This window comes from Dreissena polymorpha, chromosome 5 (genome assembly GCF_020536995.1).
Source record: "Dreissena polymorpha isolate Duluth1 chromosome 5, UMN_Dpol_1.0, whole genome shotgun sequence".
Classification (NCBI taxonomy): Eukaryota; Metazoa; Mollusca; class Bivalvia; order Myida; family Dreissenidae; genus Dreissena; species Dreissena polymorpha.
In genome coordinates, this window is record NC_068359.1 from 120,487,464 (window position 1) to 120,515,374 (window position 27,911).

The window sequence follows — 27,911 nt, forward strand, 5'->3', positions numbered from 1 at the left end:
ATATTTGTCTTAAGTACTGCTTACATTATCAATCCCTTACATGTATAACATTTCCATTATTCAAAGTTAAAATCATGTACATAATTTATAGGTTTATTTAATGTAGATCTACCAACATGATGACAGAAATAAGTTTATAAGAAATTGACATGGTCACTTATAGTGTCTATCCGAAGTTAACAATATTGTAACAGAACTATTTGTAGCCATTGGGGTGACACAGAACACAGAAAATGACGCAAAGATAAAACATAATGTGATTCTTATTGTTTGTTAGCTTAGGTATTCTTTATAGCTTGAGTCATATTTATACGTGACTTATTATCAATGTATGCCTCTGCCAGTAAGTAAACTCGTGTCCGTCATAAATGCGAGTGATTGGTGAATGCTTTAAAATGCATCTGGTCAAAATGCCGATTGTTTGAAGCTGATACATGAATGACAATTATGAATTTATTTAAACCACTTTTAATTTATAAACTAAACAATCAGCGAAATAAAAAGTCCTTATATTTTGACTTGGTAATCATTATTTACTTGAAATTTCTCTGTAATGGAATTTTTTCAACATGAATCGTATTTTTTGTTTTGAATTTAGCGCCTCCTTTCGGTCTCGTTTTCGATCAGCCAATCGCCAGCTCCGTTGCTGGTCACGTGACCACGCCTTCCTCCTTTGGCTCCGGCGGACCTCGTGAAAAACTGACATTTTGTTGTGCTTGTTTGCGCGCTGTTAACACTGAAAGTAAAGCTCAAAATGGCAAGTCCGAAACCCGAAATCGCTCATGATGGACCAACACAGGTAAATGCAAAGACTGGTATGAAATCGCCGCTTTTTCAACGAGAAATTTGAAACGAAACTTTCCGTTTTTTGTCTTGCAGCGTAATGGTGTGTTTTTGCAAATATGATGACCTAGAGGACAAATTACCGCTATAATATAACCATTATGTCATAGAATTTTCAATCGTTTGTCTTTTCAAATGATGTTCAAATATTGATTATCGTTATTATCATATCAATTGACGTAAAGCTTATCCGTCTGTGAGGTGAAATCCAGTTTAAATTGCACATTGTGTGTGTAATAATGCTTTCAATATGGCTGCCTCATATGTAATAAGATGAATGAGATCAAAGCACATTACAATTGTCTGATACATAAAAGTTCAAAAGTCAGTTTTGTTTATTGACCAAGTTGTCAAATGAAGTTTGAACACTCTGTTTGAAGTATTAAGTATGTAATTAACTAAAATAAAAGAATTACACAATATTCAATACCATGCCCCTTCACTTTAGGATATGTTAAGCACAAAGGCTTCTAACTATCCTTCTCTCCTATGGTTTCATCTATTCCTGCAGATTCAACCAACCCCATATCTCGGAAGTTATGTTGTATTTCTCGTTAAAACTAATGATTTATCTTTATTTAGAAAATTCTATTAAATAGCATTTAAAAAATAAAAGTGAGTTTAAGATTTACCTTGAACAGATGTAGGTAAAAATATTAAAATGTGCTTCACATGTTGTGGAAATGCAAACACACCGTTATTTCGAACACCGATAATCCGAAGTCATTGTTATTTCGAAGTATATAAAAGGTCACGATTTTGATTCTTGTTTGTTTAAAGGGGCCTTTTCACAGATTTTGGCATTTTTTTTAACTTATTCATTAAATGCTTTATATTGATAAATGTAAACATTGGATCATAAAAGCTCCAGTAAAAAATCAAGAAAAAAATTAAAAAAAGGAAAAGAACATTGCCCGGAGCAGGTTTCAAACCAGTGACCCCTGGAGTCCTGCCAGAGTCCTGAAGTAAAAACGCTTTAGCCTACTGAGCTATTCCGCCGAGTACACATTTTTGACGTATTTTATATCTTATATAAGCAATCTTCGTAGTTTCACAAAATTTAAGGACAAAAACAGAACTCTCCAAATTATTCGATCGTTTCGCGTTGCAACGCTTTATAATTTTTAGGTTTTAAAATCGTCAAAAGATGCATATAATGGCTATATTAGAGCATGGTTAATGTTCAGTATTACTGTTTCCTCACAAATATCATAACTAAAACGAAAAATTACGAATCTGAAACAACTTTTTTCAATTTTGTCAATTTACCAAAGCGTGAAAAGATCCCTTTAATGTAAAATTTCATTGTTAACCCGAACTTCGTTAAACCGAAGAAATCGTTAATTCCAAGTGATTCTGTTGGTCCCAACACTATAATTTGCACTTATTATCAATCTTTAATCCGAAGTCAAAACTGCAAAATACTGAGAGTAATTTCACACCTTTGTAGTGGCGCGTCAAAAGCTGATAATTACACCTTTGTTGTCTGCGCGAATGCCGGTGTTCAGAGAGACATCGCGTATTATTAAAAAAAGGTTAATTCATTTCCGAAAATGTATTCATATGTATGTATGTCTAATAATTTGTGCTATTCGTTTTATTTTATATGATCTGTAATTAGAGAAAAATAAAGACAAGAAAAAGAATTGTTTTATTCCCCCGTTTGTTACGAGTGGAAATCTATTGCTATCTGACTAGATAAAGTTTTTAAGTAAGCGTGTAAGTAAGCGAACCATAGGAATTCCACAACGTTTTATTTTTAAGGAATCAAAGAAGTCTGTCAAATGTTTATTTCGAATTATCATTAATCCGAAGTTTTTTTAACGGTCCCGAAGTCTTCGAAATAACGGTGTTGAAGTGTAATTGTATAAGTATTTACTTTTCTGCTATTCTACTTTACTTCTAAAAACCTTAATTATTTGTAGTTACTTAATTACTGTGTGACCTTGTTTATTGCATGGTTTGATTCATGTATATAAAAGTAAAACGATTTAATGATGTAAAAGGACTTGTTCATAGATTTTGGCATGTTTTGAACTTCTTTAAATTGGTAAATGTGAATAACGGATAAATAAATAAAGCTCCAACTTAAAACAAGAAAAAACAAGAGCGCCGCATGACGGAGCAATATACGCCCGATTCGTGTGCCATTGGAGATACTGATGATTGATGTATTTGTTTTGGAAATACGCAAAAAAAACAACAACAACTTATATAACTGATATATTCATATATATGCATTGATATCAATAAGTGTACACTTGACCCTATGACCTAGTTTTTGACCCGGCATGACCCATATTCGAACTTGGCCTATATATCAACTAGATGCAACTGCTGACCAAGTTTGGTGAAGATCGGATGAATACAATTTGAAATAGAGTCCGGACAAAGTGGCCCCTTTGAAAATGCACTTATTGACCCTATGACCTAGTTTTTGACCCGGCATGACCCATATTCGAACTTGGCCTAGATATCAACTAGATGCAACTACTGACCAAGTTTGGTGAAGATCGGATGAATACAATTTGAATTAGAGTCCGGACAAAGTGGCGCCGTTGAAAATGCACTAATTGACCCTATGACCTAGTTTTTGACCCGGCATGACCCATATTCGAACTTGGCCTATATATCAACTAGATGCAACTGCTGACCAAGTTTGGTGAAGATCGGATGAATACAATTTGAAATAGAGTCCGGACAAAGTGGCCCCTTTGAAAATGCACTTATTGACCCTATGACCTAGTTTTTGACCCGGCATGACCCATATTCGAACTTGGCCTAGATATCAACTAGATGCAACTGCTGACCAAGTTTGGTGAAGATCGGATGAATACAATTTGAATTAGAGTCCGGACAAAGTGATGCCTTCCGCCCGCCGCCCGCCCGCCAAGGGGTTTCACATAATACGTCCCGTATTTTATACGGGCGTATAAAAACAGCGATTTTCCTTGTCCAATTGGGAAAAGTACCCGTACCGGTCCGATTGGGAAAAATTGAGTCGTGAAAACCTCAAAATTGGGAAAAATCGAGTCGTGAAATCCTGAAATTGGGAAAATCGCGTCGTGAAGTTTGGGTCTTATTGAATACATCATACAGTTCATACTTAATTGAACATACCCATTTAAATAATCATTTGCAGGCATGCCTTAATGACCATTAAGTTATAAAGTTTATATAAATAACAAAATATTATAAAGAACACACCAAATCAATTACTAGTTGTTTTAATCTCTTTTAAAGCAATGTCTCTCTCTTTCATTTTTGTGAAATTTCAACAATCTTTGATGTTTAATCATCACTCAGTTGCTTGCATCCCTCCCTGCACAGCATCATTATTGCTGTCAATGTGTCCTGTGATTGATGGTTCCGATTGGTTTTTTGGCATAATATTTGCTATTATGACTCATTTCAAACTACGATAAGGTTACAAACCGACGTAAAACAGTACGCTGGCTGCCTGGCAAAAGAACCGGAAACAGTAACAACTCTATTGATTGAATGCGCTGAATAATAAAACCCGAAATTAATCGAGCGCGTGGTTACACACAACTATACGATTTTCTTTGTTCCCTCGCCGAAAGTTGGTTTTTTTACGAAACTTTCTATCGTTTTGAGAAAAAATTCGGACGCTGATTGGGATTTTTCCAGATGCCGATTGGGAATTTGGGAATTTTCGCTCGATTGGGAAAGTACCGTTTTGGGAATTTGGGAATTTTCGTTCGATTGGGAAAGTACCGTTTACCGGTACTTTATAAAGAAGGAGGAAAATCGCTGAAAAAGAAAAAAAGATCTCCAAACCGTGGCTTGAGAACCACTGGCCCTTTCAGTAAAAGACAATCACTTATACCACTTGGCCATCTGTGCTAGTACTGTATGTCCTCTATTTTATACTCTTTATAAGAAATCCAGTTAGTTGCACGAAGTTACTTCTTGGGTTATATTTTGTGGTTCAAACGCAAGACAGCGAACACTTAAAATATTGAGTTCATTAATGTTCTTATATATACAGATGACTGTAATAATATTCAATGAAGACATCCAATGTAGATGTTGAGTTCGATACAAGGAACAGGGCTTCCCCTGGCCCAAAAATTTCTGTAGCCAACATTTTAGCCAACTGGATTTTTTTGTAGCCAAATTTTAGAAACTGTAGCCAAAGTATTAGCAAAGCATTCGGAACCGCCTGTTGTATCTAGGCTACAGTAGTGTTAAAGAAGAAACTAAACAAAGAAGCTTTAATATGTTTATTACTATAATCATCATGTGTGCATAACAAAAAAAACACAGTTGTGCAGCAAAGTACACATTAGTCATAGCCGACACACAGCCGCTTCACTTTTGGATATTGCTGCAGCCTGCGCATTTGTCATAGATGTTTTCAGACTATAGACGCTTGTGAGGCCTCTTTGCGATCTGAAATAAACAAAATCAAATATGCTTAATTTCAAAACAAAAAGCTCATTTTGAAAAGTGTCAATATATATTTATTATGAACATAAATTATTATTGGTATTTTTAATATATTATTAATAATATAAACAATATTCATGTATATACATTTTAATATTAATGATTGTCATTCTTTTTTATTACCTTTTGATTTTTCGTGTTTTGAAATGTTGTCTTTTTTCAACATACTACACCCAGGTGTGAATGAATTAGATTTTTGAAACTGTATGCATATTTTGCAAAACATCGTTTTTGATTTTGCGTTATAATCTAACCACATGAATTCCGAAAGCCAAATATCTTTGAACGATCTATTGTCAGATTTGATTTTTTTTAGACCGATTCAATACATTCGTCAGCGTCCAAAGGACGCTTATTGCCTAAGGTTGCCATAGTGGAAAACGCAATTCTGACAATGTTTAGGCTTATATTCCCATAAACCTGTCGTCATTCACAATTGCAACACATTAAGACTATGATCTTTAACAAACATTGCAAACAATTAACAAACTACTTGAAATCAAAATCAATTATCAATTTCTTTACTTGCGCTCATTGTGTGACTTAGTTGATAATTCGCTAACTGCTATTACTCAAATTGATTGGAATCGGTAGCAGTCTTTAATCAGTGTTTATTGTTTATCTTAGCCGATAAGATGTACGATAACACCTTTTGTTTTCACACCAGCAAGCGTTCTATACATAGATGGTGACGTCACTGCCAGTACACAATGCACCAGCAAGTTTGCTTTGTTTCGATGACCGGTTCTGACCGGTGTTGCAGCAGACTGCGTATCAAATTTTCTGGTTAATAACACGATGATGTATTGACGCACAGTTGACGGTTAAAGAGTTTACTATCTGGGATGGTACTTGACAGGCAAAAAACGTTTCGCAGAGCATTTTCGCCAACCGAGAATTTCATTCGCCGAATTTTAAAAACGTTTCGCCGAGCATTTTCGCCAACCGAGAATTTTATTCGCCGAAATTGCGAAACTTTCGCCAACGGCGAATTTGGCGAACGACAGCGGAAGCCCTGAAGGAATACATGTAACACTTAACACTTATATAACAGAATAGTAGAGCAATATAACTCTTTCAAGAAGAATACATTAGACATGTAGTGTTTTTCCCAGGAGGGCAAAGGGCAGGGTTTTTTTTCCACTTTTTGGGAAGATAGCCCATGGCTTTGGAATTGGGAATTTTATCGGCATTTTCATGAAATTGGGAAAATAAATTCATTAGCCTTTTTTTCCACACGAAAAGTCCACTAATTAGGGAAATACTAAATTTGATTTAACTCTTTACAATCATTCAAATTAAAAGAAAAAAAATCATATAAAACTTTGTTAGATGTAATTGAATTAAAATTGAGATACAATACACATAAGACTATTTTGTAAAAAAAAAAAATTATTATTATTTTTTTTTTTTTTTGAAATTGGGAATTTTTTGCCACATTTTGGGAAAAAAGTATACTTTTTGGGATTGGGAACATAGCCGAATTTCGGCTTTAAAATCGGGCCAAAAAAAACCCTGAAGGGGCATGGCGCATTACTTTCAAAAAGGGCATTTTAGCGCGCAGTTTAGGCCAAAAAGGGCAAAAACGTTCCCTGAATACCTAATTACAGGGCAACATGTAATCGCATCTGAAGTAGTTGTGGAAAAAATAACATATAAACAAGCACATTTAATGGTAATTGATGTATTTAACTTACTATGATTTATATTAATATATTTACCTTGCAATGTACATTTTAGTTCCATGCTGTTTCAATAAACTGTACAGAACGACAAACATAATAAAGCAATATATGCATATGAATCTGATTATACACAGATCCGATAACATATAAATTAAACCATGTTTATCTTATCCCATTTTCTAACAATAATCTTGCCAGATGTTTAAAATAACATTGCGAGTAAATTGATCGCTAACAATATGCAGACACTAGTTTCCGTGACATACATCCACCAAGTAGATTACAAATAAATAAATAATGTTGTTGCTATCTAAAACATTTTTATGCATCGTTGATTATCACAGACATTTCATTAATTCCTTCTTAATGTATAATCTCCATCGTTAATTCGATCGTTTACGACGTTATTTGCCATTTTTGCCGAGTCGCAATTTAATTCTATATAGTCCGCCATGTTGTTCAAATGTCAAATGATGTAAGCGACAGGTGCGCACAGCAACGTTAAATCGTATACGCGATTCGCATTTTGTTAAATTAGTATACGTCTCGGTAATTTTTCAATAATTAGATCTAGTTATCTTAATGACGAAAGCGATAAAGAATAAATTTGTTTGTGTTTTTAAATGTTATTATGCGTAAAAATATATGTTTTGATTTAACTGAATAATGCATGTAATGCACAATTGCCACGAGAATAAAATCGAGTTTTTCATCAAAAGTCTTCGAAGTAACGATATCGTGGAGGAGTACACATTGCTGACCGAAAAGTGCGCTTTTTATAACAGCCTCTGGCATTATCGATTGATACTGACACGGGGTTATTCACGCATGACTAATTCACAGCTTTGGAGCAGTCTACCTATAAATCGAGCACTGTAATAGATTAAATCTGCATAATATAGTCGATTAGACGTTGACGCCTCTCGAGTAAATCAAGCACAGTTGGAGCGTCACAGACAATCAAGGACGCTGATTTTGCGGACCAAGTTAGATCGTAAGGCAATAAAGATGTTATCGATTAGGGCGGGTGGCGAAATTTGCCTTTGAAAAGAAGGGCGCGTGGCGAAATTTGCCTTTGAAAAGGGCAGCGTGGCGATCCGGGAGGGCGGCGTGGCTTTTCGCCACGCTAAAATGGCCTGGGAAAAACACTAACATGTTATAATAAATTGCAATATCAATGGCTGATACTAGTGGCCAATACATATTCACAATTTAACAATAAGAAATTATATTAATTAAGCAATCATTCAATACATACATAAAAATAACTTAGACAATTATACATTGTACAAAACATATAACACTTCAATTTACATCCTCATATTGACATGAACACCTATCTTACCAAATTGTGGATTCGGCTCACACATACATCTCTATGACAATCTCTCCCAGGTGTTGTAATATGAAATTAGAAAGTAGTAAAAGTTAGAATTAAGTGTAAATATATGCATCAAGTGATTGTTACAAAAGTAAGTAAGGGCAAGTTGCCATTTTCCCTCGGACTGAATTAATCTCGATCTCCAAATTGAAATATAGTCAGCATATGTAGAAATCGATGCATGGATAGTCCAATTACATGACGGAGTTTTCCCATATCCAATTGACCCATCTGTCATTTCTTATATTTGTGTAAAATCTCTAACAATTTTTTTGGTTAGAATCAATTCTACTGCATATTTCATAAGACATTCAAACATTCTGATTTTTTCTGCGTAGCTGTATAATTTCCATTTTGACCTTTAATCATCATTAATAAAAATGCACGCAGCTAGACACAGATAAATACACTTCATTTAGTCCATTGGCTGATTGGAGAAAACCACTAGAACATTGGCAACATGACCGCGTCTTTCTAACACTGTTTTACTGCGTGTTCAGCATGAACATAAGCATTATCTCTTATGAAAAGGCATGATAGATAGAATAGTTTTACACTCAACTGTTCACATCAATACAGTTTGTGCATACACCTTCTTCTTACAAGCAACACGATATTTCATGAAATAAACGAGTAAATGCGTGTTCAGCATGAATTTACTTTATCTCTTATACAAAGGCGTGAGGGATATAACAGTTTCACACGCAATTAACTAAATCAACACAGTTAACATTTAGAAGATTGTCAGCGCCATAGCGTTTGTACTTCTCATATTACCGTATTGCATTCTGTGATCACGTATATTTTAGATCATATAAATATTGATGTTTCCTATCCTGATTTTAGTTTTGATCAAAATATGTTAATTGTTTTCTAAACACCTGTAAAAACGTGTAAAAGTATAAAGCTTTGAACAATCCTTCTTTCCAGCAGTGAAATTGTTACCCCACTTCAATGCATAGCATTCCATCTCGCAAGGCATAAAGTTCAGTTTGGGGTCAGTTCAAGACTCATTACATAAATTCTATCGCATTAACCCGGTGAACATGGCCGGAAATATCTTAACTGCAGACGGCGATATAATTACGGTATGTCAATAAAAGATTATGTTCAATAATTCCATGATAAGATTTTAATTAATTTAATAAGAATTATTCCGCCATAGTGACCAATTTGTTAAGCATGAGCAAGATGATTCAAGATACTATTTACAAAAGAATCCGAACTATGTCCGAAACCCCACTTCAACATGTCTGTTCTAAGAACGCGCACATTAATATTTCAAATATGTACTAGGGGTTGCTGAATTGTTCCAGACCCACTCGCCCTGCAGGGGGAGTAAGCCTTACAATCCACTCGCCCTTCACTTTAATCTACTCGCCCTGCATTAAAAAAATAGATATCTATATTTATAGTTATGATCAACCAGAACCTTCTAAACCTACTTAACATAGTGACACTTAACTGCAATCAAATTATCTACATTATCTGATGGATTATATTTGCTTTCCTTACGTTTTCTGCACCTCTTTCCTGTTCTCAATTCTTTCCGCTTCTCGTTTTGACGACCTTTCTAATTCTTTCTGTTCCCTGTCGCCACCACCTTGCAGATATTTTTAAAAAGAACCCTTTTCCATTTTAGTATTTCAGACGAACTTTTACTGAAAGACACGCATGATTGACAAACGGTTACAATATGGTAAATTTTGCCTAAGGCTTCTGATCACGAAATCAGAATTATTCTGTTTATTAATAATTATTTTTTTCTGTTTATTTTTAATTAAATATCAGAAGTATTATAATTAACCAGTGCTGTATTACTGTTTTATTGATATTTACATTAAAATTCACGGAAAGACCAATATATTTAACAGTTTTGTTTCACTTTCAATCGATTAGCTAAGAGCACTGACAACGAAGAAAAGAGCGCAGCTGATTTCGAGAATTATTTTACTGTGGACGTGACGTCATTTTTCATTGTCAAAACGAAAGTGCAGTTTCTTTGTGTACTTAACGTATGTTTTGTTTGTTCGAAAAATTGTTCGCAAATTGTATCGACATGAAAAGAGTTCTGGAATTGAATTTATATTTCTCAACTTGAAAAACAGCACTTGCCCGGTCGGTTGAGTATTTAACAAATTTTACTCGTCCGACCGTCAACTTCACTCGCATATGCGAGCGGTCTTGCATATGCGAGCGGTGGAGTGGATTCTTCAACCCCTGTGTACGGTTGATTGTTGTGTGGCCATTGACTCGTATATTTTCATTTAATTTTCATTCTTCTTGTGTATTTCTGTTATATATATATATATATATGTATAGATATATGGTCAATGATATCTAATAATGCGAAATAAGCCACGAAATCTGGCGGAATGCGATATTTGCATGTGATACTTCTAAGAACTGCGCAGAAAAAGGCATTTGCTATCTCATTGATGCAACTCTTTATATTTCATCAACCAAAACCACAATATACACCGTATATCTTTTAAAAAGATATTTCTTGTTTAACCTATTGGCTGATTGGACAGGCTCTTATTCTGCAGGAAGGGGACGTTGTTGCTGAGAAACCAGCTGTGAAGAAGGAGGGAACCATGGCAGCCACTGCCAAGGTGAGTGAAAGGGTGCAGAGATTGGAGTTGCACTGAAGTAAAATGGTTGGTCAATCTTTACTTTTTAATATTATATATTTCTGGTTTTGAACCATTTTTAAGCTTGATTAAATTGCAAGTGTTAGGCTTATTGAATCACTCTTGGGTATTGCATATTTATGTCCTGGGTGTCCACTGTTATTTTTCGTACTTCTTAATTCAAGCATTGACCTACATCACAACAATTTGTCCAGATCTGTGTAAAAAAATGAGGGTTTTTGTACTCATAAGTTTCTCTTAATGACTTATCTTTTAATTTGAGCTGTGTGTTTTAGGCACTTCAAAATAGGTTTTACTAGCTTGAATAAGTAAATTTGCAGCGCCCTCACACTACTTTGGGGGAATGGGTCCGCAGCCCTTAGGAGGGGGAATTTTTGCGGTGTTTCCCTTTTTGGGGGATTTTTTTACTTTCTCTCTCATTATTTCATTTGTACAAATGTTCCCCTTTCCCCAAAACGGGAAAGAAAGTATACTATTCAGGTGGGGGAATTTCGGCGGCAGATTTAAATTTAAATAGATTGAGGGCCCTGATTTGGTCTTCGGAAAATATTTTCTGACATGTTCTCAGAGCTGAGGACATCCAAGTTGCATATTTGAGAGGGGTAGCCATAGCACTGTTTTTACACCATTTTTGGAATGGGGCTGGGTCCGTTTGGATTGGGAAAATTTGTGGCGTTTACACTTAAATTTGGAAATTAGTGTTGTTTTGCTAAATAAATGCTTAAAATTGAAAATACAAGTGTTTTCATTATTTTATTTAATAAGGTTGAACTGATATGGATGGGAAATGAACAGAATATGGAGATTTTCTTTTCTTTTTAAACCTTCCACTGGGAATTTTTAGCTCCCATTTAGGAAAAAGTGTGCTCATGGATTGTGCTCATGGTGAGCTTTTGTGATCGTCTTTTGTCCATCGTGTGTTGTGCGGTGTCAACATTTGCCTTGTTAACTCCTTAGAGGCCACATTTATTGTCCAATCTGAATGCAGTGCTCACTCTGGCCTTCAGAAAATAATAGCCATAATTTTTTTCCTTAAAAAAATAATAGCCAAAACATATGCGGACTTTTCTGCAAAACGGTACTGAAGGCAAAAAAAAAAGAAAAACAATGAATCTCATTTTATCTATGTTTTATGAAATGTATTTCTATTGGTTTTAAGTTATAATATAAATATATACTTAAAAACAAGCATAATATCAGTGTGTCATTTTCTTATAAAATATTATCATGGCTTTACAATAAAGAATACATTCAATGTTGTGGGTGTGACTTAACAAACCAGATCTAAGCTCCAGTTACATACACATAAGAATTAAGGGCAGATGCCCCAACCCACCCAGAGCCCTGGGCTATACTATTTTTTATAGTTTTTCCAATTGCAATTTTTGGTGAATACAACTCGAAATATTATCAACCACACCTTCCGTATCACCGCATGTGTATTTGTCATTCTATTTTTGCTATTATGAACTTCGAAAATAAATCATAATCGATGAAAAAATACAGAATCCGAAAACGGTAATCCGAAAAATTGTACGCGTTTTGCACATGAAAAATGCATAATATAAAATATTAATATGCATAATCTAAAATGTGCATATCGTTCGAGTACTTTATCTCTTTATACGACGTTTGCCATCGGCCGCAATATTGTAGGCAGAGGCCAATATCAATTGTAAATGATTTATTCCATCAATTAACGTCACAGCGCGTGAGTTAAAATACACCACCTCAGTGTAATTCCAAACACATGTTTGCTGGCCATGGAATATGCCGGGTCCCTTTGAATTGGAAAAACCAGGTTACTTGGTTAAAAATTGAAATCATTATGTTAAAGCAGACGACAACAGCGGTAATTACGGGGATAATTAGTTGATGGTGATTAAATAATTATTTCATCAAGCAATGTTCAACGTAATCTAATTGCAGAAAAAACGGCGTGAAAAACTAAACCAGCCGACAATATAAGCGGCGATTTCATGACGATTAAATAATAATTGGCGAAAATTTATCAAAGATCTAACAGTTACCGATAATTGGTAAAGCACGGGGAGATTAAAAACGTTTTTTCCGAAATATATCACTGCTGTCGGACACTGATTGAGAAAAACGCTCCAGGCCACAATGTCGCAAAAGTTATTGACTCGTGTATGACAATACACAGGGTCGAGTGTGTACACAGGTAATCTCGTTTATCGATTTTCCTGCTTGATGGCCCGATTTGCAGGCGTTTCGCATTCGCCGAACAACATTAAGAGGCAATTGTTTTTTGATACACAGGGTCGAGTGTGTACACAGGTAATCTCGTTTATCGATTTTTCCTGCTTGATGGCCCAATTTGCAGGCGTTTCGCATTCGCCGGACAACATGAAGAGGCAATTATTTTTTATGATGTAGGAGGATAAAATAATCGCCATTTTTTCTAGACAATTTTAAGAAATAATAGCCAGTTGGATAAAATAATCGCCATTGGCGATAATGTCTGGCAGCAGCGTGAGCACTGTGAATGAAATATGGTCAAAAGATTTGTCTTATTGATATGTTGGATGAGTTCGAAAATGGTTACGTTTGCTTGAAAAACATGGCTGCCAAGGGGCGGGGCATTTTTCCTTATTAGGCTATATATATTTATAGTAAAATCTTGTTAACACTCTAGAGGCCACATTTATAGTCCGATCTTCATGAAACTTGGGCAGAACATTATCCCAATAATATCATGGACGAGATCAAAAAATGATGCTAGTTGGTTGAAAAACATGGCCACCACGGGGGCTGGGCATTTTTCCTTATATGGCTATAGTAAAACCTTGTTAACACTGAAGAGGTCACATTTATTTTCCGATCATCATGAAACTTGGTCAGAAGATTTGTCCAAGTGATATCTTGGATGAGTTCGAAAATGGTTTTAGTTGCTTAAAAACATGACCACCAGGGGCGGGGCATTTTTCCTTATATGGCTATATATGGCTATTGCAGGGGGTTTTCTGCCTATTTTGGGAAAAGTAGTCTGACCAAATTGGGAATTTTTTATCGACAAAATTGTCCATTTTGGGAAACTTTGCTTCGATGAAACGGATCATTTTGGGAAACATTGTGAATTTATCATGCTTAAATAAGTCAGAGGTTTAACAAATAAATGTGTTTTCAGTGTTTTTTTTATGGTAATTTCGGGGCTGATGTACGGCCCCTCCAAAAATAGTATATATTTTCCCCCATTAAAAAAAAAAAATCCCCTCCAAAAGTAAAAAAAAAATGTTTTTTTTTTAGAAACAACTGCCCCATGATAGATATATATTTCAAATTCATTTTATAAACATCTAACAAGGTATATAACTATAATTTATGTGATTTTTTATTATTATAAAGAGTTATATTAAATTAGATTTTCCCAAATCAGTGGACTTCATGAATTAATTTTTTTTCCAAAATGGCCAAGAAAAGGCCTGATGTATCTATATTGTGTCAATATTTGTTGATAAAAACATTCCAATTTGGCCCATTTTATTGAAAAAAAATGCTTAAATTTGCCATGTTATTGATTATAAAAATCCCAATTAGACTAAATTGGCTTGGAAAACTGATACTGTGCATGACGGCTAAACTGACTGAAACTAATGTTGAACAAATCATTAATATATATAAGAAAAAGAACAGAGACATTCAGCTGTGAATATTACATTCATACAAACATGTGTATTCATATAATAAATATCATTACATATAAAAGAATGACTTCTTAATCAGGGCTAGCGCTGGCCCAAAATAACTTTGAGCCACCCAGATCTAAGGGGGGGGGGCCGAGGCCCCCCCCCCCCCCACCCCCCCCAAAAATAAATAAATAATTGGATCCTAGATTGTCTGTGGTGCGTTTTGGGCCTATTGCCAACCAGTTTTCGTTTGTTTCAAATAACAATATATACAGTATACTATAGATTGTTCATATTTCTTTTGATGACAACAAGCACATGTCACATATCATAATATACATCACATCACAATTTTCATAGTAATAGAGATATTTTCATACAACACATTTTTTAACAACATGATGAATGGGCATGTAAAATATAAGCATACATTTCATTCACAAAATGCATTGCAAACAAATCCTGCTATATACAGAGAACAAAGTCATGACATGTATCATTATTATTTCATTATTATTCTGCGCTGTTTTTTATCAGCCCACAGTTTGTAGATCACTTTAAAGTCAACATCTTTGCAGTCTGTTCCTTCAATTGAGATTTTCATGAGATGTTCCAAATTTTTTACAGTCAAACAATTTCTTAGATCAGTTTTGATTACATTCTGCCTACTGAACCCTCGTTCACAATCAACTGTAGACAATGGGGATACAAACAACCTTTAATTAAACTTTAATTGCAATTAAACCGCGCGTGTTTTTCACGTTTTGCTTTGATTACAATACGCTGCTGTTAGTTTGCATACTGTGTGAGTAAAACCATCAAATTAATTAATTATCATCTTTTCATTTCAATCGAAAATCGGCAGAAAGTTGTAACATCAACGACATAGAACTAATTATTTAATTATCACTCTTTAATTTAGATCGATAGTCAGCTTGGAAAAAATTAATTTATTGTCACGCTTATTTTCATTTTTAATCTTATAATACGACATTTGCGTCCGGCCGCTATTTTGTTTGCAGACGACAATATTAACGGTGTATTCGAAGCTCCACCCATTTTTACGTTTCATTCAACGTCATTTCATGTGTAAGCGAGCTCAGTTTTGATTGGCCAGCTACCATGTGCACTTCAATAATAATAAGGTCAAGCTATGTCTCGATACAGGTGAAGACCGGTTTTCATTCACTGTTCAAATTGCGAATACTTTCATTGAAACAAAGAGAAAAATATTGAAAACCAGTTTCGGGTTAAAATGGCGGCTGTTTTCAATGAAATTTTACGAGATTTAAGCATTTTCGCAAATCGGATTTTTCTTGAGCCAAATTCTCAATATTTTCGCAAATGGCTCAAGTGGCGAACGACAGCGCAAGCCCTGCTTTTATTTATTTCCCATCTTCCTAAAAATATATATTATTTTTTTTGGAAATTGGGAATTTTTGTTATAATTTCGGTTTGGGATCAGGTTTGTTTGCAGGGGTGGTGAAATCAAATGTCCGAGTTGCCAGAGTCGTACATTTGCTTGTCTGGGCAACTGATTTGTTTCAATTAAGTTGTCCGTGGACAACAAGTTTGTTAAAAGTCGGGTCCAAGTATACAAAAAAATACACTGTATTAAAGCCGTAATTAAGTTTTACAAAACCGATGTTGACATGCGATTACATTGTCAGTGCTATTTGCGGAGCAATCAAGCTAAAATACGGGCACTCGACTGCGCATTGATCTCCCTTATTCTATAAGAGACCAGGAGCATGCCGCATTTTAAACATTCGGCCCGACTGTTAGACAGTGTACAGACTGCTTTCTTTATTTTTACAATCAGACAGAAATAAAAAGTATCAAAGTAAGATAATCAAAACACGGTCTACCTTGTTATTTAAGACCACTTTAATGTTAAAAATGGAACATTTAGTTTTTTTAAATCTTCAACAACGGAGCAAAAGCCCGAAGCTTTGAGCAGTCCACCTCCCAAAAAAACTAAGAAAGATTATGATAAAAAAAATGATCTAAGTAAACGCACCAGAACTTTTCAAGAAACTTGGCTCACAGATTTTCAATGGTTACCAGTTGATGATAATCAAATTGCTACCAGTAGCGGCGCAGAGCCTCAGTCTGATGAGGTCGACATATTGGACTAGTTTAATTTGTTAAGATTACGATGTACTTATGTTCAACACATGTTATAACACTAGCTTTGCAAGATTAAAAGTTTTAGAAAGTCTTTATATTGTTTATAATATACTGCTATAATGAATGTACTATTGAAATACAACTATAAACAAAACTAGCAAATCATACTCATTTTGGTATATTCCACATTGTTTTACATTAATCAATAAATGTGTTTATAATTTATATAAACATTAACGGACAAGTGTAGTTCAGCAACAAACAAGTTAAATTTCCTAAATGGTTGTCCGTAGACTAGTATAGTTTTTTGAGATTTCGCCACCCCTGGTTTGCATTGGGAATGCTTCCGTTTTCCGGAGGCGCAGACAGTGCTGAAAAATCCCTGTATTGTAAATCTTGTTAACACTCTAGAGGCCACATTTATTGTCCAATCTTCATGAAATTTGGTCAGAAGATTGGTCTCAATAGTATCTTGGATGAGTTCGAAAATAATTACCTGTTTGCTTGAAAAACATGGCTTTCAAGGGGCGGGGCATTTTTCCTTATATGGCTATAGTAAAATCTTGTTAACACTCTAGAGGCCACATTTACTGTCCGATCTTCATGAAATTTTGTCAGGAGATTCATCCCGATAATATCCTGGACGAGTTCAAAAATAATGCCGGTTGGTTGAAAAACATGGCTGCCAGGGGGGGGGGGGGCGGGGCATTTTTCCTTATATGGCTATAGTAAAATCTTGTTAACACTCTAGAGGCCACATTTACTGTCCGATCTTCATGAAATTTTGTCAGGAGATTCATCCCGATAATATCCTGGACGAGTTCAAAAATGATGCCGGTTGGTTGAAAAACATGGCTGCCAGGGGGGGGGGGGGCGGGGCATTTTTCCTTATATGGCTATAGTAAAACCTTATGTACACTGTAGAGGCCACATTTATTTTCCGATCTTCATGAAACGTGGTCAGAAGATTTGGCCTAATAATATCTTGTTATCTCAGGTGAGCGACTTTGGGCCTTTCAGGCCCTTTTGTTTCCATTGGGAATTAGCAATAAAGCTAATGTTTTTTTAAGAACAGTTGTGTTAAACTTCAAAGCAGTTTTTTGTCTGGATATATTTTAGGAGGGCCAGAGTCTGCTTGAAGGAACCAGTATTGACCCTGATGCCACGACTCGCGGCCAACAAAAGAAACTCGATGAGATAGCAGAGGAAGCAGCTGCCTCACCCGCCAAGAAACCCCGCATTTCAAAAAGCACCACCATGGTTAATACTGCCAAGGTCAGTGATGCTGTTATCATGCATGGTCGCTTTCACAAATTTTCATAACATTAAATTCGTATGCCATAATATCCAATCATAGGACATTGATAGCACATGTATAGCGGTTCAATTATTTTTTTATACAGCCAAAATGCATAGGAAAACAAGAATAGCAGGCGCCATATTGAGATCCCGGTGGTGTAGTGGATGAGGTGTCCGCCTAGCGATCGGGAGTTCATGGGTTCGCTCCCCACTCGAGGAGTTGTCATTATCTCCTCCATAGGCACCTAGTACTGGTTCTTCCCAGGAAACGGACTCAATAATGTCCCTCTGCCTATGATACTCGAAAGAGCGGTTGGCAGTATACAGAGATAGATAGATAGATAGATAGATAGATAGATAGATAGATAGATAGATAGATAGATAGATAGATAGATAGATAGATAGATAGATAGATAGATAGATAGATAGATAGATAGATAGAAAGATATTGTCAACGTGTGCACATTTGCATGCTTCTGTCCACAAACCCTCTTACATTTTGGTTGAAATGTTTATCAAAAATTAACAGAATATTTCTTATCACTACAGTAAATGAGTGATTTCCCTTCTATTCAAATTACATATACATGCTTCTTTGCAAAACTGTTTTTATTTTGCTTTAACTATCTGCAAGTGCTGTGGCCCACACTGTCAAGGTTGCATGATTGGGTTACTTTAAATTAGTTGTTGCTCTTGGTTAAAAATGATATTGTTTCTTAATTTTTTTATCTCAACTTCTTTATGTATGCTTTTGGTATAATAAACGATGCACCCATGGTGAAAGGTGCACTGTCTGTGACAGCTTCTTATTGACTTAGGAACGCATGCATTTTTAAAGCACAAATGTAAATGTTTTTGTTCTGAAATAAATGGGTATTTATAGTAAAAATAAAGAACAGTTTAAAACCCATCAATCCTTAACAAAAGCATAGGGTTAACAACTTAAGTTGTTTAGTCAAGATTCTTTCTATTAGGTCACATTGTAATAATATAACTGTAATTTATGTATGTTTGTACATTCTCAGAGGACCACGTGTAATATTCAACAACATATATTACATTTCTACCTAAATGTTCCATGCCCCCCCCCCAAATATCTTTAATATTTTCATTAGCTGACATCAGCAGGTTACTGCACTCTTCCCTTTGCATTTACTAATTGATCACCACTGATAGGGTAGGATTGCCTTAACAAAGGTAGAATACAATCATTTCGGAAGGGGCTGTCAAATTAAGAAAGCTCAAACTTGACCTTACAATGCAACCTGTATCCCAATATCCAGGAAGCTAAGACTATCCTTGGTAAGGATGCGCCCGATGCAGACGCCCTCACTAGGGGTCAGCAGAAGAAACTTGAGGATATCCAGGCTGAGAAGCCATCTCCAAAGAAACCCAAACTATCCAAACATACAACAATGGCTGCTACAGCCAAGGTATCAAATCATTTCTGTCAGATGCCCGCTTTCTTCCACTGTTTTCCCAGTCAGAAATTTTTCACTTTTCCCAAAGCATATTGTAGCTTTTTTCCAATACTTTGACGAATTTCTTCTTTACTATTCCACCAGTCATAATATTTTACCCTTTCCCAAACCAAAATGTAGCATTTTTTCCAATTATTTTAAGGGGCCTTTTCACGTTTTCCTAAATTGACAAAATTGAAAAAGTTGTTTAATATTTGCAAATTTTCGTTTTAGTTATGATATTTGTGAGGAAACCTTAATACTGAACATTTACCATGCTCTTAAATAGCATTTATATGCATCTTTTGATGATTTAAAAACTTGAAAATTATAAAGCGTCGCAATGCGAAACGATTGAATAATTTGGAGAGTTCTGTTGTTGTCATTATATTTGTGAAACTACAAGGATCGCTTATATTAAGTATAAAATTCATCTGACATTGTATAAGGAAGGATGGCCGAGTTGTAACATGCGCAGACTTTTTACTCCAGGGGTCAGTGGTTCAAGTCCTACTGCGGGTTACCTTTTTTTATAAATTTTATTCTTGAATGTTTACTGGAGCGTTTTAGATCAAATGTTTTCATTTATCAATTTAAAGCATTTAATGACAAACTTCAAAACATTCCAAAATCTGTGAAAAGGCCCCTTTAACAAAAAAAAACAAAATCCAAATAAAAATGACTGAACATAATTAAAAAAAAAGTTCTTTCTTAATGAAATGTCATATAAACCTATAAACCCACATTTTAGCTAGATACTTGTACTTGGAAATAAAAATGTCAGAGATAGGCCTACTTGCTTCCCAGAATGGTGATAAATACTTTGAACTTTGCAGATCCAGAAAATTCAAATTCTAGTTATTGTCTCAACAGATAGAAACCATAATGCACTTATTCAGTTTTTACATTTTAAATCCCCCAAAACTATTGTTCATGGCTTATTTTCCATTCATTTAGAATCAATATAAGGCTGGCCTTAATAAATTGTTCATTTGGAGTTGCTCGACCGACTCACTCCAAAACTTCTGTTGGTGCAATTTCTGTTAAAAATTCCCTAATTGTCAAAGGGCCTGTATTTGTCTTCTGCTAAAGAAGGAAAAACTGATGTTGCTGAACAACTGTATAATACAGTGCACAACTTCAGTCAAGCAAACAATTGGTAAATTTAAACAACTACCTGTTACAGGAAGGAGCTGCCCTGCTAGAAGGCGAGAAACTGGGGGACACACGCCAGGAAACCAAGAAAGCTGCCAAACCTGCTGGTCCCAAACGTAATGCCACCATCCAAAAAACACTTGAAGAAGGTATGCTTTATTTAGCTTGAATTACATCGAAAGCTTAAGGCTTATATAGAACGCCACCATTCAGAAGACATCTAAAAAAGGTGTGCCACTGGTGCTGATTATATTTGAATGTATACCTTTATTTATTATACCCCCACTAAACGAAGTTTAGGGGGTAAATAGGAGAGTGAGCTTGTCTGTCAGTCGGTCCGTCCGTGTCCGCTCTTTTATTCAAGTAGTTTTGATCCAATCTTCACCTTACTTGGTCAGAAGTTGTATCTACATGATGTCTAGGCCAAGTTCGAACATGGGCCTTGCCAGGTCAAAAACTGGGTCACGGGGTCACTTAGTGCGTTTTAAACATTCAGCATGTTGTCCGCTCTCTAATTCAAGTAGTTTTCATCAGATCTTCAACAAACTTGGTCAGAAGTTGTAACTAGATGATGTCTAGGCTAAGTTCGAACATGGGTCATGGCAGGTCAAAAACCAGGTCATGGGGGTCACTTAGTGAGTTTTAAACATTGAGCATGGTGTCCGCCCTCTAAGTAAAGTAGTTTTCATCTGATCTTCACCAAACTTGGTCAGAAGTTGTATCTAGATGATGTCTAGGTCAAGTTCGAATATGGGTCATGCCTGGTCAAAAACTAGGTCACAGGGTCACTTAGTAAGTTTTACTTGTTCAGCATGGTGTCTGCTCTCTATTTCAAGTAGTTTTCATCCGATCTTCACCACACTTGGTCAGAAGTTGTATCTAAATGATGTGTAGGTCAAGTTCAAACATGGGCAATGCAGGGTCAAAAACCAGGTCACTGGGTCACTTAGTGTGTTTTAAACATTGAGCATGGTGTCCGCTGTTTTTTGTGAAGACAACATGCAAAATATTCTGTGTCAATGCGGCATTTGGGGGTATTCGTCACGTCTGTGACAAAGCTCTAGTTGACATTGAAAGATTTTGGCTTGTAAAAACTTGTGTGTATGTTTTCTGAGAAGAACCAGTTCGTAGTGTCTTGAGAAACTGAGAATGCTCCCTTAGGTGAGATTGAATCGGGATCCTTTCAGTTGCAAGGTTAACATCATCTTCTCAACAGTTTCGCCATCTTTTCTTATCCCCTCCCTTCCCCCTCTAGCTCTTTTTGTATTAAAAATACGAAATATGAAAGAGACCTTTGGGCCATGTGGTTTCCTTGTTGCTACTTGGAAAATATCTCCTTTTATGTCTACTGTTTAAAGACAAGTTTAAGTTACTCTAGAAACAATTAAAGCTGACACTTCTTTTTAGCTCACCTGTCACAAAGTATTATGGTGAGCTTATGTGACCATGTGATGTCCGGCGTGTGTGCGTGCATCTGTCAACAATTTGTTTGTGTAGATAGGAGAGGTCACAGTTTTCATCCAATCTTTATGAAATTTGGTCAGAATATTCATCTTGATGAAATCTGGGTTGGGATTGTATTTGGGTCATCTGGGGTCAAAAACTAGGTCACTAGGTCAAAAACTAATTCACATAATAGGTCAAATAATAGAAAAACCTTGTGTAGACAATAGAGGTCGAGATTTTCATCCAATCTTTATGAAATTTGGTCAGAATGTTTATCTTGATGAAATCTGGTTTAGGATTGTTTCAGGGTCATCTGGGGTCAAAAACTAGGTCACTAGGTCAAAAACTAGGTCAAATAATAGAAAAACCTTGTGTAGACAGTAGAGGTCACAGTTTTCATCCAATCTTTCTGAAATTAGGTCTGAATGTTTATCTTGATGAAATCTGGGTTGGGATTGTATTTGGGTCATCTGGGGTCAAAAACTAGGTCACTAGGTCAAAAACAAGGTCAAACAATAGAAAAACCTTTTGTAGACAGTAGAGGTCACAGTTTTCATCCGATCTTTATGAAATTTGGTCAGAATGTTTATCTTCATAAAATCTGGGTTGGGATTGTATTTGGGTCATCTGGGGTCGAAAACTAGGTCACTAGGTCAAAAACTAGGTCAAATAATAGAAAAACCTTGTGTAGACAATAGAGGTCGCAGTTTTCATCCAATCTTTATGAAATTTGGTCAGAATGTTTATCTTAATGAAATCTGTGTTGGGATTGTATTTGGGTCATCTGAGGTAAAAATCTAGGTCACTAGGTCATATAATAGAAAAATCGTCAACAATTTGTTTGTGTAGACAGTAGAGGTCAGAGTTTCATCCAATCTTTATGAAATTCGGTCCGAATGTTTATCTTGATGAAATCTGGGTCGGGATTGTATTTTGATGATCTGGGGTCAAAAACAAGGTCACTTTGTAAAAAACTAGGTCACACGGGCAAATAATATAAAAGCTATTCACAGTTTTCATCCAATCTTTATGAAATTTGGTCAGAATGTTTATCTTGATGAAATCTGGGTTGGGATTGTATTTGGGTCATCTTGGGTCAAAAACAAGGTCACTAGGTAATATAATAGAAAAAACTTTCGTAGACAATAGAGGTCACAGTTTTCATCCAATCTTTAAAAAATTTGATCAGAATGTTTATCTTGATGAAATCCGAGTGGGGATTGTATTTAGGTCACCTGGGGTCAAAAACTAGGTCACTAGGTCAAATAATAGAAAAACCTTGTGTAGTCATTAGAGGTCACAGTTTTCATCTAATCTTTATGAAATTTGGTCAGAATGTTTATCTTGATGAAATCTGGGTTGGGATTGTATTTGGTTAGTCCTGTGAGCAATTCAGGGCCATCATGGCCCTTGTGTTCATTGTATATCTTTACGTATATTGTCATGACTTTTTCTTCCGATTAAAGTTCTTCAAGAGAATCTTTTGTAGATGCATAGGTCTCAGAACATGCAATAATTTTGATGATTTATTTTTCTTGGACATGAAATTTACTTATTTTTCCAAAGAAGACTTGCGTGTGTTTGAATAAATACAAAGAATTGTAATCTTAATTGCTGCTTTTACTCATCTGAAAATGAGATATTTGCTTTTACAAAGTGTGAATTCTGTCTGTTGCAGCAAAACATTTTGTAGATGTTGATGTCAATGAAGGTCGCCGCACACGCTCAGCGGGAAAACCCAAGCCAGAACCCCCGAAGCCTGCGATGAAGAAAGCAGGAACCATGCAGAAAACAGCCAAAGAAGGGAAGGAATTCCTCAAGCGAGGAAAGAAGTCAAAGAAAGCTGAGGAAGAGGAAAAAGTAGAAGAAGAAGATGAAGAAGAAGAAAAAAAAGAAGAGGCCGAAGAAGACGCAGAATAAACAATCTTATTGTTAGGCCAAAGTGAAAATAATGTGTGTCCGAGGTGACAGGCTCCAGAAAGTTCCGTTCTGTAGAGATTGCTCCCATTTAAAGTTCATTGACTGCATTTCAATCGTTACAATGGCGGGATTTTTTTTCCATTTATTTAGCAGAAATCAAGATAATTTGATGCATAACAGATCATGCTTGTTTATCACAATCAACTCACTTAAAACAAAATCACACAATTTAAAATTTGGTCGTTAATATAATTTCAGGGTTGGATGTTATTTTCCTAAATACTAGTGATTTGCCTTGAGCACAGAAGATTTTTTCTTTGGCCTTATTGAATGTTCATAGCAGGCCTGACCAGGTGTAATATTGAGTAAACTTGTGTATGTACATAACTGAAATTCGTTTTTGTTAGTCATGATTGGGACTTTTGTCAAAGTGTAGCTGTTTTGTCTGTGTATTAATTGTGGATTTAGGTTTGATATGATCAATGAGAGCAACTATAAATAGCATAATTTTAATTGTTTGAAAGCCGTATTACTACCATGCTTCTTGTTTGTTCAGGCTGTATAAGGACATTGCGGCTTTTTTTTTTAATTACATACATTTTTAAACATTTAACTTTGTGTGAAAATTGTACAGTGATATTTTTTACAATGACTTGTCTTGCACATTGCCAAGTAATCGTTGTGTACTACAAAATTGCAGATGTTTTTACTCTGTAAACAGATGACTTATCAAATAGACACATGAAACGTTGTCAAGCGGTTAATTGATTTTACACAGTAAAGTTTGCATGTATATTTTGGGGATTTTAGCATTTATAAATATTTATCACGCTTTTTAGCACTATTTTCTTACATATCGAGCACTGTGCATACCTCTTTCAAAATAATAAAATCTCTAGCACTTGAACAATATCTTTGTAATGTAATTTGGCATCTTAAACATTCAGATGGATTCAACTTAATTCAATGCCATTCATTTCACAAACCTCGTCAGGTATATATATTTTATGAGTATTGTAGAGCACAATTTTTAAGTGAACTATAAGGTGCTGGTTAAAAAAATGTATAATTTACTTTTGTATGCTTCCTTAAGAATAAACAACTCTTTGATGGCTATATATTTTTCTAGGGATCCAAGCTATAGCGTTAAGAAGTACAAAGTGAAATTTGCTAATGAAGGTTGTAATTTACCATTAAGGTTATTAAGTACCACACAGTACTAACATTTTAGCACCAACCTTCTTTAGGTTATTTGAATCCCATTCAAAGTATGAATCTATCTGATGTTAATAAAGATATTATGAATAAAGCTTCTGGTACGAGTGTTAATTTGTAATGTATCTGATTTGTTTTTTTAATTGAATATTTGTGGGTGCTGCCACTTGATTCTGCATGCCTCGTTGTAAAAAGTGCAATGTGGATTTACTTGTCATTAGGAACTAGCATTCAAATTGATACAATTGTTGCCTGTTTCTTACATTCTTACAAGAGTGAATCTGCAAGCCTAGACTATTTGGAAAGCATATTGACAACTTGACCAATATAATTCAGATCATGAGTTTAAAAAGCTTTCAAACAATCACTTTGAAGTTTCAAATATCTGATTATGGTAATTATGTTATTTTATAACTGAAATGTGCTTTGAAAACATCTCAAGTGCATTTTTCTGATTGTATCTGCTTGTTCTGAAATGTTGTACAGTTTCAATACGCGTCTTCTAATGTGTTGTCTGTATTTTTAAGGTGGAGCATGTTGGTTGATTTTAATGTACCATGATTTTACCTAAATTGTTCAGCATAATTAATTTTGATTACTAATTCTATAACATACACAAAATAATTACATAAAATTTGAATCTTGTAAAAAGATTACATTCCAACAGTCAGACCTTTTTAATTTAATGAATGTTCTGGATTGTACAGAAGGAGTGATATGTGTTATAAGCTATATTACAATCAAATAATCAAACCATCACAATATTAATGGAATTATTGCAAAGTAAACAAATGACAGCGCTATGAAATGTGCTTGTTTACTAATGTGTTTTTATCATGTTTGAATGGATGGTGGCATTATTTTTAAACTCAACTTCAATGTGTTCCATATTATTAATGTTCTATTTTGTTTTTCATCATAACGCGTCTTACAGGTATATGTTTTTCTTCTTTGTTCACATGTACATTTTGATGTACATATTTTAACGGGCAGCATGTTTTTGTCATTTTACAGATGTATGTGTAAGCATGTACATTTTTTGAGAATAATATGAATATTTAGTCATTTTCATAGCAATCATGTTCTTCAAAATAAATAGTATGTCAGTTGTAATGAAGTGAATCAAATGTGTGTAATGAATGTGACTAGGCTACAGAAACAGCGAGTTGATAATGATTGTCATTGTTTTAAAGCAGCATTATGGTTACCATGGAGTTTAATTGTTAAATATAATTTTTCTTTTTCAAATACTAGTTTAACGCTTATATTTGTGGTAATTCTATTCTTTCTTGTGAACCTTTTTATTCTGCGTTTTAATCATACAACATTCTGTGTAAACAAACGTTCTGTCTTGTACAACAATTTTAATTTTCATTATGTACAACATTGCCATATGTAGATGATTCATTTTCATGTAAGTAACAAATAAAATGTACTTGTTGACAACTGGTTTTTGGTTTTACGTTATACATGTAACAAGAAAACAAAACACAGCATATGCACGAGTTATTATTTATAAATATTCAAATTTGTAATGCTTAAGATATGCTTGTTTAATATACATGTTTGCTTTAAAATATCAAAGGGGCTATATGTAATTGTGTGCATATACTTCGGGGATAAGGCTGTGGATTGTACTAGATTATGTATGTGACTGGGGCAATTACCGGTAGTTGGATACATTAAAATCATGTATATTTGCGTTCAAAAGCAATATTTACATCACATTTTGATCGGTATTGCATCAAAACTGTTTTCATAGACCGCAGAAAGCAGGCCTATTAGTCAATTGAAATACAAATGATCAATACGGGGGATCAATATATTAACAGTGAAATGTTACGAATATTTTATGCCATTATCTTGAATTTTTGATACCAAATTCAATTTTGACCATTCGATGACCATACTTAAACAATTCAGTTGCATTACGAGAACTTTTACTTAAATATCAAACTTCGAGATGCAGCTTCTGACTACCCTCCACCAAGCAGGTTCCCATTACTCTCACATGTATTAAGTTTAAGGTACCTTATGATATCACTTTGATCTATCAACATATGCTTTTCAAAATTTGTAAGTGCTCTGTGTCGTTATACAATTAACTATTTACTAATGTTTCAAATGCGTAATCGATAGTGACAACACAAGGGACTTTAAGCAGTTGCATTTATATATTCATTTAGACTTTCAAATTGGTAATTAAGATAACTAAGACTAAAAATGTCCGAAACTGCTTCTAAGTGATAGAGCATGGAATTGTCTCTATAAGACAAAATCAAACTGACTAAAGAGTCGGAGATATTGCCAAAACCTACACTCAAGATGCTCTCAGCGAAATATCGGGTAGGAAAGTCGACGATCGGGGATATCGTGCGAAAACAGTCGGCGTACATGTTTTTCAGTGTGAAAAGGAACTAAATTCACCTAACACGTGCATGCATGTATAAATTTTTTTGGTTTTCCAGGGTGCACTGTTTGATCTATTTTGTGACTGATATTGCTTTCGAATCAACAGATTAAGCTACGTGTTTTTCTTATGTGATGCAATATGAATGAAAGTTTGATATAAATAAACTATGAACATATGCTGAAAGTGGTTT

At 34.9% G+C, this 27,911-nt stretch overlaps 1 protein-coding gene across 2 annotated transcripts; it reads left to right on the forward strand.

The window, feature by feature from the left end:
* Positions 1–632: 632 nt before the first annotated feature.
* On the forward strand, positions 633–26,754 carry LOC127881383 (ABC transporter F family member 4-like). 2 transcript variants are annotated; one of them, XM_052429166.1, is made up of 6 exons: positions 633–799; positions 10,932–10,997; positions 17,933–18,088; positions 19,396–19,545; positions 20,759–20,876; positions 23,852–26,754. In XM_052429166.1, the coding sequence occupies exons 1-6, from the start codon at positions 755–757 to the stop codon at positions 24,091–24,093; spliced, it is 777 nt and encodes a 258-aa protein (XP_052285126.1). In that variant the 5' UTR covers positions 633–754; the 3' UTR covers positions 24,094–26,754. The 2 variants fall into 2 exon arrangements, with proteins under 2 accessions (XP_052285126.1, XP_052285127.1); XM_052429167.1 differs by lacking the exon at positions 19,396–19,545.
* The last annotated feature ends 1,157 nt before the right edge of the window (positions 26,755–27,911 follow it).

Bases quoted from the DNA above. Each gene is read 5' to 3' on its own strand.
- LOC127881383 (XM_052429166.1), top strand. From the start codon at position 755: ATGGCAAGTCCGAAACCCGAAATCGCTCATGATGGACCAACACAG. The intron at 19,546-20,758 runs GTATCAAATCAT...TACCTGTTACAG, and splicing joins CAATGGCTGCTACAGCCAAG to GAAGGAGCTGCCCTGCTAGA. The intron at 20,877-23,851 runs GTATGCTTTATT...TGTCTGTTGCAG, and splicing joins CCAAAAAACACTTGAAGAAG to CAAAACATTTTGTAGATGTT.